The 12,122-nt window shown below is 48.3% G+C and overlaps 1 protein-coding gene across 1 annotated transcript; it reads left to right on the top strand.

The window, feature by feature from the left end:
• Positions 1 to 3,791: 3,791 nt before the first annotated feature.
• On the top strand, positions 3,792 to 8,109 carry EMWEY_00048700 (hypothetical protein, conserved; the record flags this gene model as incomplete). The annotated part of the gene is made up of 3 exons (XM_013479408.1): positions 3,792 to 5,839; positions 5,963 to 7,097; positions 7,573 to 8,109. The coding sequence occupies 3 exons, from the start codon at positions 3,792 to 3,794 to the stop codon at positions 8,107 to 8,109; spliced, it is 3,720 nt and encodes a 1,239-aa protein (XP_013334862.1).
• Positions 8,110 to 12,122: the final 4,013 nt, after the last annotated feature.

Here is a 12,122-nt window from a genome sequence, read left to right as displayed (position 1 = left end):
ACTTGCCTAGGCAAGTACAACAGCAGTTGGGGTTATTCTCTCGCAGGAATCCAACAATTCTAAAAGCAGCAAACCCTTGCCTGGTGTTTATACTGTTTCATGGAGACAAGCAGAAGTATCCGGTAAACGAGAAAGCGCTCCACCGAATCACTTGAGGAATTAAATCGTGTCAGTATTACTGATGTGGCACACCTTACCGTTCAAACTGACTTGCAATCCCTGGCACACTGAATGAATAGTTTTCAGGGCTTCGGCAATGTAAGAACTCTTTGATGTGTCTGCTGGCTCCCCTAGTACGGCTGCAAGCTCTGTCCAAAAAGGGCCTTGGTGACCATGTTGGTGTTCCACAGGATGAACTTGAGCCAGGCAGTGTGTTCTGCAACTGTTGATGTGTACGACCAAATCGTATTTTCCAAATATTCACCCGGCTGCAGTTGTGGCCACTGAAGTCAACGAAGGACTCAATACAGGATCCACAGGGATATATTGTGGCGCCAGACGGGGTGCAGGCTTTGCCTGCCAGACCTTCATGCTGCACTTCGTAAGTAATGAGTGGGCGATAGTGCTTTAGCTGGTCCTAGAGGGGTCAACGAGCAAAGGTGTTGAGAGTGGCACATCTGTTTGCTGGAGGAATATGTCATCACGTGCCCAGAAAGAGTGCACTAAAAGCCGTAGAGGCGACTCGCAGATGGAATGTACCGAGGGCTTCGGATCAACGAGAGGCTCAGGACTGGCAAATAATGGACTTTTCGTAGTGGGGCTACCACCAATGTAGGGGCTACGATGGCAACGACGTCGTAGTACATGTAATCACACAGTTATTCATTTACTATGCCTGGAAACGTCATAATGCTTGGGCAACCGTCAACAGTGGTAGGGGCCTGAAATTCGTTTGTGCCCTCTAGCGCGAACTCATGGACCGGCTTAATGTCGGCCACACCTTCACCACCGCGACCTATGCGAAGGCAGACTGTAAGGCACATCTCGTTAACAGGACGCTTGTCCAGTATATGCGACTATATGCTCAACAGAATTCTTCAGTGGCTTGATTTCCCGCTTTTGCGGAATTCGTTTATAATACAACATTGGTTTCTTCTGCTCGTTGCTCTCCGTCACCCCTAGTCTACGCCGATGCACCATTGACAGGCCTGACGTCGGGATGCCAGAAAGCAGCCACGTACTTTAGCTGCCTCAGCTTTCCCCACGCAGCTCTCGGCCGCACTGGAATACATGAGAAAACCAGAAAACCAACAAACAGGAAACTGCAACGAACGACGTCTAGCACTTTCTTGTAACCCAAACCACTTGTTTGGGTGAACTCGCACGCCTTTCGAAGACCTAGGCAACAAAATCTCAGCACTGTCTTTGTGAGCGCCCGCAATTAAAGGAGACTGAAATTCTAAACACTCATGTAACAGTTTGCAGAAGTCAATGAAATCGAGGTTCTTATTCTACAGGCAATCCCTGAGTCGTTGGCAACTTCCTGAAGCATGGGGGTGCACGGCCAATCTAAAGCTAAGGCCTTGACTAACTAACCTTCAACCGCTGTCTTGTCACTAATCATCGGGTTCAACCACTCCGTATTCTGCTGGGTGCCGACTATATTTTGGCTGTGGTCTAGTTCCCCTCTTCTGTTCAAAACAAACGTAGTCGCAACTGTACATCAAACAGCCGTTTCTGGAGATACTGGCGCGTCAGCCTGCGTTCCCGAGTCTCATGGGTTACTCAAACAGGGCAGTTGCTTTCTATATACCCAGTGTAATTGAAGACTAATATAGCGACAAATTATTTCTTAATCCACTAATAATCAAATGTTTTCCGCACGCTCATTTTGGTGTTTTACCAAATACCAAAGAGGCAATGTTGTATAAGACAGTTTCCTAACACGAACTTCATGTGTATCCAGTGGCAGGAATCTGCGAATGGAACTGATGTGTATTGTTTTGACATATCCCTTCTATCGAGGACGTGGACACATCTGTGACCCCACCTAGGCTCATCAGCGTTATTTATCTTGTAGTTGGGTTCTGCTGAGGATCGAAGTTGAGCAGTGTCTACTGATTCGTTTACATCAACTAAGGACCATGGGGTCCATTCTCACGGGGCCCCACAGATCCCTAACCCGCCAATCCTTCCTTAGTTGCTATACATAGAAAAGATATTCACACCCTGGGTGCGGCCATCCCTTGTTGGGTACCTAGGTGAACGAGAAAGTCTGTTGATAGGCGGAAGAAAGGGAAGCAGATGACTGTGTGGGGGGTTACTTTGCAGCAAGCATTGCAACAATGAAGAGGGCCATATCTGAGGACAGGAAGCCTTCTGTCCTGGCCAGCCATTGTCCAGTCTTCCAAGGAATCATGAAGACTGGAAAATAAATCAGCCTCTTGTTGGATACTGTCATGTAAAGGATCTTTCCGGCATTACAGCCACAGATCGTCTGTGTTAAGACGATTCTTTTCTCACAGGAAGCCTTAGAATATGCAGACCAGAGCATGACATGCGCGGTAACAACAGAATCAGAAACTCCTATTACGTTTTAAGAAGAGTAAATATTTGTTTTTTCCTCTGCTGCTTGACGATTGGGGCGTTCCCGATAGATCCCAGATGCATCTGGTCTCCAGCCCCACGGGGCCGCGCATGCTAGGAGTGGGCAGCCCCATGGCTCACCATAGCGCACTGAGCACCTTAAGGAGGGATACGGACCTTCAAACGCTGCGGAAGCTTAACATGACAAACAAATAATGAATACGGCTGCAGCCTTGCATAACCACACAGGAAACCCGATAATAAGGCAGCTCAGGCAAAGCTGATTGCTCCTTTGTGTGGGGGGCAGCAGTCGTTGCAAATGCAGGCTTGAGCTCCGAAAAATATTCATCTGCTAATTACGTGGTCAAAAAATAGCCTGGTTTGAAGAAAACTCTGCCCATATGGGGTACGGTGACACAAATAATGCTGATATGAGCCTCTGCAGGCATGCCTCCAAGCACGAGAGATGTAAGAAAAAAACGGGTTCAACTTTACTCTGCGTGCAAAGCATGACGTAGCTTGGCTGGAATGAAGCCGCTTATCAGGCAGGCTCACGGCATTCGTCTCAGCTGCACACGGGACGAAAACTGGCGTCCCTTTGCAGTGTTGGCAATGCAATGCTTTGTTCGTCTTAAAGTAGGAGCAAACGCGCATACAGGAGCTCACAGAAGAGAACACTCGTTGGGACTCAAGTTATATACCCTTGGAAACTACTTTATTAGCATTGGTAGTGAGCACCAAAGAAGGAAGACGATACTGGAACGCACACTGGAAAACAGATACTGACCAAACATGATGGGAGAAGACCTTGTGTGTAGGTAGCAAGTTTCCTCGAACAAAACGTCCGCTTGGTTTGGAAGCTTCTCCACAGGCATTTTTTCAACTCCCAACTCTCTCAAGCCGGGATATATGTTCAGCTCGGGTACACATGTTGTAAGGAACGCTTCGTCCAAAGCTGAGATTGTCGATGGACGACGCTCGAGATCGTCTCCAATTCTCGCAGACCTCACCCTGCGTGAATGGGACAACCAATCCTTCTCGCTTGGGTATTTCATCTATCATCAAGTAGATTAGGCCAAGCATTGGGGTGACGTAGTTTTCAAAGGTGTCCCTTGGTGATAGCAGGAAAAAGAATTTCGCTACTAATTGGTAGTTTCTGATTGCTATAAACCTCCTTTGCGCACAGTCAGATGCTGGGAAGCTACGGCGAATGACGGTACAGGCGAATTCATTTTGCAACTCGGCCGTCTTTTATATGAACTAAGATGCGCGAATACCGGCTGCACTTGAGATTTCTGGGGAGGGTGGTTCGTCAAACGATTGCTCTGGCCACTGAGGCACTCACGGCATTTCTAGTCTGTATAATCCTGTTTCCGCAGCAGGACCTTGTGGTAAAGTGGGAGCATCTTCATTTATGTGATGACGCCAACTGTTGGCTTAATGCACAAGTGCCACTCCCAACAGGTTTGGTTCTGCAAGTTGCAGCACTGCCCAAAGTGGAGCTGCTTGAGGTTCTTTTTGCCGGCAACCACAGCCTAGCGAGCGATTATGGAGTTTCCTACGAGCCGTACGGCATGTATATGGATTCGGGAGAACCCTATTCGGAGCCACTATTAATTGATGCGACAGACTCTGGCTCTATTCACATAGTTTACCATCATTGCCCCTACACCGACGCGGCATTGCGTGGCTGGAGGTTTGACGGCAACTCATTTGTCACTGCCAATCCTGATGAGACCCCTCTTCTGCTCAAAAGACGGCAAAAAATGTGTGTTGCTAGGAGAGTGGAGCTTCGCAGTGATGGTGAACCAGAAGGATCAGAATTAACTCTGACGGCAGGTGATCGTCAGGAGCCGAGATTTTTTGGATACAGAATAGACGAGCAAGGCTACATAGCCTACTTTGTTGCTTTTACTCGTATGCTACCTTCTGCATGCGTTTATCTTAAGTGCTGCGTTGCCAACTCCAATCTTCCATGCGAAATTGTCTTTTATGATGTACGAGCTCCTGATATCTTGTCACGCTTCGAGCAAGTTGTTGGTTCCCCTTCTGTAACCCTCAGTCAAGAATGTCCTCTATGCCTACACAACGGCGGAGAAGATGGAGTTCCTCTTGAATATTTCACTTCAATTGAAGAGAACCAACTCTCGCAGGACTGTCCAAACCTTACTCCTCACACATATGGAGATTCATTTGTGTTTCTTGGACCGGGAAAGGATGGAAGTCGCGTACACAAGCACTTTGCCATCGGTTCTCTCAGCAACACGTTGCAAATAAGGGAGTTCGGTAGAATGACTCAGGTTTCTGTGCAGTATCCCAACAATCTGTGGCTTTCGCGGTCTGGTGCCTTCCACGAGAACTTTTACCCACCAGAGGCAGTGAGAAGCTATTACATCGTGCGGGGTGCCGAGTATACGGTTGCAGACGACAGCAGGAAGAAACTTCAACAGGTACTGTTTTACTATGACTCACTGTCAAACGCTCAGGAAAATAAGGGGGCATCCTTCATTTCAAGTCTCAAAAATCCTGAGGTGGCAACTACCAAAATTCCAGACGCCATTTTTGCTGAGCATCCAACAGCCAACGATATGACATATTTCTACAGCAATCCTTTAGACAGCCCTATACGATTTGTTGCAGGGGGTGGATTTCAGTTGCCAGCAGGAAAGTTTGTTACCCCCGCAGCAATTAAAGGTTTTTGCGTTGCACCAGTGTTCTATGACCAGTGGGCCGTGATCATTGCTCTCGAGGAGCCAGTAGCAGTTTCAAAAAGGCAACGACAGCACGCATCGTTTCATTCACGCAGTTCCGATTCTTCTTGGGAAACTACTCCCCTCCCATGGTGGGATGGAACACCGTTCCCGCAGTTTTCTTCCTCCCGGCCGGGGCAGCTGCTGTACATGCAAATACCCATATCGGGCACCCGTTCATACAATGAAATGACACTGCGGGTTTTCAATGCGGATGCTTACCGCTCATTTCACTGTTCTGCTGCGGGTAGTACATCCGTCTTGCTTCTTCACCATGATACAGTAAACCACATCCTGCATATTGAAGAGCGTTTCAGGGATGGGTCTCTGAGGGAGGAGTCGCAAGTAGAGATCCGCCGAGTTTTGCATGGTTCTCTGCTCCCTACCCGGACGGTGACATCTTTACAAAAGGGTCCAGACTCCGTTCTCTGGATAAATTTGTTGACTACAAGGAGACTTTCAGCTGATGAGAGCTTTTATTACGCTCCTGCAGATCTTCCGGGAAGAATTGCCTCTGTACAAAGGGCAACAGGCTTCTATGCTGAAGGAGACTGCCTGGGAGAGTCCGTACAAGGCCTCCCACAATACTGTAGTTCGGATTCACGCATCATTCAAAAAATTCTAAATGCTAATCAGAGCTGTGCTAGAAAATAGAGCAATTTGTCTCCGGTGCTTTTGTGGTTCAGGTGGTCTCCCCCGTTCTCTTCAGTCACTTGCTCGGAGTTTTGTGTCTCGCTGCATGCATATCGAGTGAAAGTTGCAGCTCGTGGGGGCGCTGCATGTGCATTCCAAGCTGGCACCGAACTGGCAAGGCATTGCCTCGAAAGTCCTTGTAGCCGTGTCGAGATTGCGAGTATAGCAGTTAACAAACAATCGTTTGAGACTGTGCACGAGTCGGCATTTGCAGCTGTTAGAGTTGCTCAGGAGTTCCAGCCGAAAGTGCCCGTGAACCCTGACCCTTCTGAATTTGTTGAATATAAACACAGTGAAGTGTTGGTAAGGTCTACGGAAGACCTAGATGTCGGTGAAAATCCAGCAGAGCTGGAATTATGGCAGGACACGTTGCTTGACACCTCCACCCAAGTCCCGGTGGGGGCAGCGGGGGATGCATCTGCCACAATCGAGATGAAGAGTGCAGTAGATGTTTGGCATCTGAGAATTGCATTTGCCTCTGCAGCCGGACAATCCGGCTCAGAAGCAGCTCAAGTGGGTTCGTTCGATTTTTCAATATCTGTTGTGGATGACAGCGGAGAAAATATCCATACATGGGAGACGAGCGTGCCTCCCTCCCCCGCAGCACAAAGTGTGTGGGAGCTGATGGACGTGCGATTGTACCGCGCTAAGACAATTACAATTAAGTCGGCAGTGCCTTTCAGGATTGGAGAGGTCCAGGTGTTCGGCATGCCTTTGGACACCTGCCCTACAGGAGGCTTTTTGGGTCCTCCCACGTGTACCATCCCATTTGTGCAGCGACTTAAATCTCATGACAGCCTCGATTGCCAAGGAGCGTGGAGCGAGTGGACAGCCTGCCAAGCTGACTGCCGACGAAAAAGGCACGTGCGGAGGCTGTTTTCATGCTTAATAAAGCATGGTTTTCTGCGTACTAGACTAACTCGGCTCGTTTCAGTGGATGCTAACTTGCTCAATGTGTGCCATCTGAGACTCATAAATATCTACGTAGCAAATTTCCGTATATCGAAACTCCCACGGGGTAATCGACTAGCCCATGCTCTTGGAATTGCTGCAGGTTTATGCAAGTACTTCAAGCGGAAAAGGAAGGGGGGGTTCCCTGCCAATTCTTCCAGCATGAGCCTTGCGAGGGTATGGCAGATCCGTCGGAGGAAATCTTCAATACATTAATTACAAATACACTAATCTACAGTCTAGTCGGAGAAGCAGTTGGAGCTTTGTACCACAAGCGGCAGCAACAGTAATTTGGGCTCACACACTTTTTGCTTTTGCTGGTTCACCGTACATGCAGACGGGTACCCTAATGCTGTGGTTGCCGCAGTAACGAACTCGGTGTGCGAGATCAGTAGAAATGCTTACTAAGGTCTTGATGCTGTATCATCTGGAACTTCGTACGTTAACTGCAGAACAACTATGTAACTCGGTTTTCGGCATAAGCCTTTTGAGAGATGAAGATTGCTATCCATCTCCTTCCCGCTGGTCGGAGTGCATTGGATGCCGGCAGATGCGTGTAGTGCATATACTCCGCGCAGCCTCTGCAGGAGGTACAGCATGTCCACCCAGCATTTTTGAAACGCGTAGTTGCGTGAGCAGTGAGGGTTGTCAGGTGAGCGTTGTTAGCTTTCCCGTGCCGCCGGATCAGCCATCGTCAGGAGAAGAGGATTCAACAGAAGAAAACACCTTAATGAGACCGATCGGCGGAATATTCTTAGTGGCGGCAGTGGGGTGCGTCCTTCTGCTGCTAGCGGGCCTTGAAAGTTGGAGGCGGTGGGGCACTTCCACGTCAGCGTATCGAGAAGTACTCAATATACAGAGGCAAAGGGATCTAATTTCAGCACGCCAGCAAATGATGGAATACAAAAAAATGATCCAGGAATACAAGGACCAGCTCGAAGAGGAAGATTGGGGGAGCGAGACTGGAGCGCTAGTTGATAGCGGAGGGCAAGGCGGATCTTTCTTCCTGCAGAATGACGTTGCCGCCCCAGCTGCAGGACGTGAAGAGCCTCGGGATGCGAGCAGCATCCACAGCAGCGAAGCTTCTGAACCGCTTAAAACACAATCTGGATCCGGTATACAAAGTAGTGAATCAGGTAGTGAGGCGAAGGAGGAAGGCGCATCAATGGAGGGATGCGAACCCTCCTAGGGCGCCCTTGGGCCTCTTTGCCAGAATTGCTGTAATGTTTCCTTCATATTCGCGCCTTGCATCTCCAAACCAACTCCACACACAGAAGGTTTCCAATGTAGGCACATGCCAGCAACCGGATAACAGTCGAAGGGGGTGACGCCACTGGTGTAAAAGTTCAATTTCAGGAATTATCAGGAAAACGGCTGTATGACTTACATCTTTCTTAGAGTTGAATCGATAAATATAATGTTCGTTAAACGCCGATTCGAAAACTAAAGGACTCCCACTGCCAGAAGGCGCCTTTCCGGGTACTATCGGCTCCTTGATAGATCCGCTAGCATTTAAAGACGTAACAAGGCGCTCATGTGCGTTGTTGTGAGCTACAGTTAACAACTGAAATTACCTGTGTTGCTGTGAGCTAGCGTAGACTCACTCATTCGGCATTCAGCTCTGTGCCGCCAATAAGATTCAGCGTTCTGCTTTTACACTTCAACCGTCTTAAGGCTACCTAGGCTACTCAAAACAAGCATATGGGGTGGTTTTGCGAAGCATTCATTACTATGGTCACCCCGTCTTCGGTGTCAACGCCCATTTGCGTACTTGCTACAGGCCCCCTTAAGGAATTATACCCGAGGTTTAGCCATCCCAGCCGTCCACGTCAGCAAAGTTTTGACATGTGCCTTCCCTAAGGTTGCCATGGGGAGGCCCCACAGGAGAGGGCGACGGCAGGCAATCCCGCCACACCTAGTTGCAGCTGAGCAGCGAAAACCTAAGAGGATGCTGTTGAAAACCAAAGCAACGTAACCAGAAACGCATATTAAGTGATGCACAACCACAGACAGTACTATAGAGCGGACCTCCAAGGATGGTGCGTGGCAGGGGGAGTGCTGTGAAAGGGACGGATAACGACAGATAATACTAACATTTATAGTCCACCAGTAAGCATTGGTAGTGTACCAATTCGCACAATGGGTGTGGCTGTGTAGTTCGGCCGGTAGAGTCTCAATGCAAGCCACTATGAGAGAGTAGCAGTGGCACATAAATTTCAGTGCAGCACTTAAATAGCTGGGAATAACACCTGGGGCCCCACTTGGGCGGTGGTAGGCCATGGTAGAGATAAACCCTACACGGAGTACTGGAGCATCGAATGAAAGCTTGGAAAGGCCATACTTTGGGGGGCTGACGTGGATACGCGCTGGAAACGTTTTGGAGCACAAGGTCCCACGAAGGCAAAGTCGCCATTGGTTTGGCCATCTCCGATGTCTCAAAGCCGATGCGACTGAGCTGTGCTGCTGGCAGTCATCATGAAAAGAGTTATTTCCGTGTTAGTTTGAATTCAAGAGGAGCTGTAAGTAGAAGGAATTTTTCAGGGGGGGTTCTGGTGCTTCTATAGCACCCAGCGCAAGATATTTGTGGGTATCTTAGAGTACACGGTACGCAATAATCAACAAGTGCAAAGTATCCCGTCTGCTAGCTCTGGGGTCCTCGTCGTGGTCACATTACAGCTGTTTCTGGAGTGCTGTGGGACTTGCCGTGAGTTTCCAAACTCTGGCCAGCGCAAGCGGGCGACCTCAGGAAAATCTCTCTGCATGTGAGTACGTCAGGTGCCCTGTGAGAAGATTTGCAAGCCTCAAGACGTTCGCAGGGCCAGTGCCAATAATTTTTACCTACATTAGGACCACTCTATGGCGGCCCCCACATGCTCTACTGGCTCAACTGGAGTGGTGTTTCCCTCGTGCCGCGAAGCCACCGACGGCTGGGCGAAACGTTGTACAAGAGAAAGGAATCCTTCAATTTATTAGGCTGAAAGTGACTTCTTTCTATGGACAATTCAAGAACTTCGCAACTGATACCGACAGCTCAAGTGTGGTGGACGTTACACTGCAGCAAGTAGGATGCAGTGCACTCTTCCCGAGCATACCGATACCTTCACAATTGTCCCAGACAATCTATATATAGGTATGCAGGCACAGCAAGCTGCAGACGCGGTTTTATATTGAGGCACTCCACCCCATTGTACGAAAGCAAGCATTCTAGAAAACTACCCAAATCTTTGTCACAGCCCATCCTCTCATTTCCCTTGCACAGTAACTAGGATCATCCCTCTGGTAGGAAGACGAGCAAATTTTGGGATTCGCGTCGAGTTGAAAGCTACAAAAGCATTTTTTATTGGATGGGATGCAAAAGCTGCATGGTTGTAGCCAGACAAATTCATGAAAAATGCCTACACATTTGCCGGCCTGGCAGATGCAAAGCCTGCCGAGAGAACCTGCTTGCCATCAAAGGTACACAATTCGAGATTGTGGAGTTGCGAACGCGGCGAGGGCGTTAGTAAAGCAAGATTTTGCGAAGCACCAACAAACTAAGCAATCAAAGAAACGCCGAGAAAACCCAGTCAATACGGTGGAGAGTGGTGAGGCAAAAAGAGGTTGCAGTCGCACCTTCAGATCCGCTTCGACTCAACTCTGTGCTTTCCTAGGCTCATGTTAGTGGACAGGAATTGAGAGCGCTTCATGACACAGATGCAAAATGGATCGTCTGCCTGAATACACTGCGCGGAAATACTATCTTCCAGTTCTTTCATTGGCGCAGGCGACCATGCCAATAATAGATTTCATAGAAAACCTAAAATCATCATGTATGATTGACATTTAACCGCTAATTATGAATCTTCCAAGAATTGTTTACCATTCTCAGGTCCGGTCTGATTTATAAATCTTCCAGTTAGATAAATTAGATCACATGTCTTCTAGTGCTTTGAGATTTGACTCAATTTTTAAAAAGTTAGTATCAATACGCGATTCGTTGATGGCAGAGAGGACCTGTGAATTGGCAAAATTATGGGTATAAAGTGCGTTATTAATCGAGGCGTTTGTCATATCACGAAGCACTTGTCATATCATGATAACCCATCTTTTCTGCAATGGGTTGATTCCCTACCATATAATCCTAGATATGCAATGGATGATCCACTGGAGGTTGCACTTTTACCCTCTTGCTAACACTACTGAGGTGTACGTAACAAAAGGAACTGCGCCTCTCAACGCTCCAAAGCGATTTTCCATCCTCTACTGCTACAGGAGTGCAGGCCCAAGCTCTGTTCCAAGGTAGCGGTGACCCCGACATCGGCAAGGAGATTAAACGCTAAGAAAGGACAAATTTCAACCGTCGACTAGTGACTCGGGACACAATCGGGTGTTAGCGAACGAAGAAGGCATGCATCCGTTTCAACCCTCTCAAAAGACTACGGTGGTACATAAGTTTGTAGTACTCCGGATCGAAAAGTTTTTTGACTGCCTGCAGGGATCAACAGCATATCTATCATTTGATTACGGTGATACGTTCTAGCATATCCCCGTGCATCCAGAAGACAGGCACAAGCCCGCTTTTCTTATCCACCTTCGCAAGTTGGAGTGAACTTTCATGGTACTGGGATTCGTCAATGCACTTGTCAAACTGTAGCAGCAGGCAGCCCACAATACCAGGCGGTTGTGCCCAGCCGGAACTCGTAGTAAGGCATGTAACACCTAAGATATGCTCTGCAAGGGCTACCCGAGAGCAAATGGTCCATGAAAGCACAAAGTCTTTTTTATGCACAGTACTGACCAATTAGGGTCTACTATCACCTTATCAGGATCGAGCGAGATCTGGGGGCGAGAGAGGCCGCTATGCGTGGTCACAACCCTTGTACACTCTCACTGCCGTTCCCCTGCCTTGAATCCTACTAATGCAATAGCATCCCTTGATTCCGGTTCACCGATACCCCTTAAACGTATATACTCAAAATGTAGAAAACAAGTTACTCGTGCAAATAGTGAAGATACAACTACAAGAAGCCTCATCATACAAGTGGCAGCGTCTCCAGTAGGCGCATTTCCAGACTTCCATAAATCTTTCTTCCAACTTGCCTAGGCAAGTACAACAGCAGTTGGGGTTATTCTCTCGCAGGAATCCAACAATTCTAAAAGCAGCAAACCCTTGCCTGGTGTTTATACTGTTTCATGGAGACAAGCAGAAGTATCCGGTAAACC

Source organism: Eimeria maxima, genomic scaffold (assembly GCF_000499605.1).
Source record: "Eimeria maxima Weybridge genomic scaffold, Emw_scaff1111, whole genome shotgun sequence".
Classification (NCBI taxonomy): domain Eukaryota; phylum Apicomplexa; class Conoidasida; order Eucoccidiorida; family Eimeriidae; genus Eimeria; species Eimeria maxima.
Note: the sequence above shows the minus strand (reverse complement) of the source record. Positions and strands in the feature narration are given on the sequence as shown.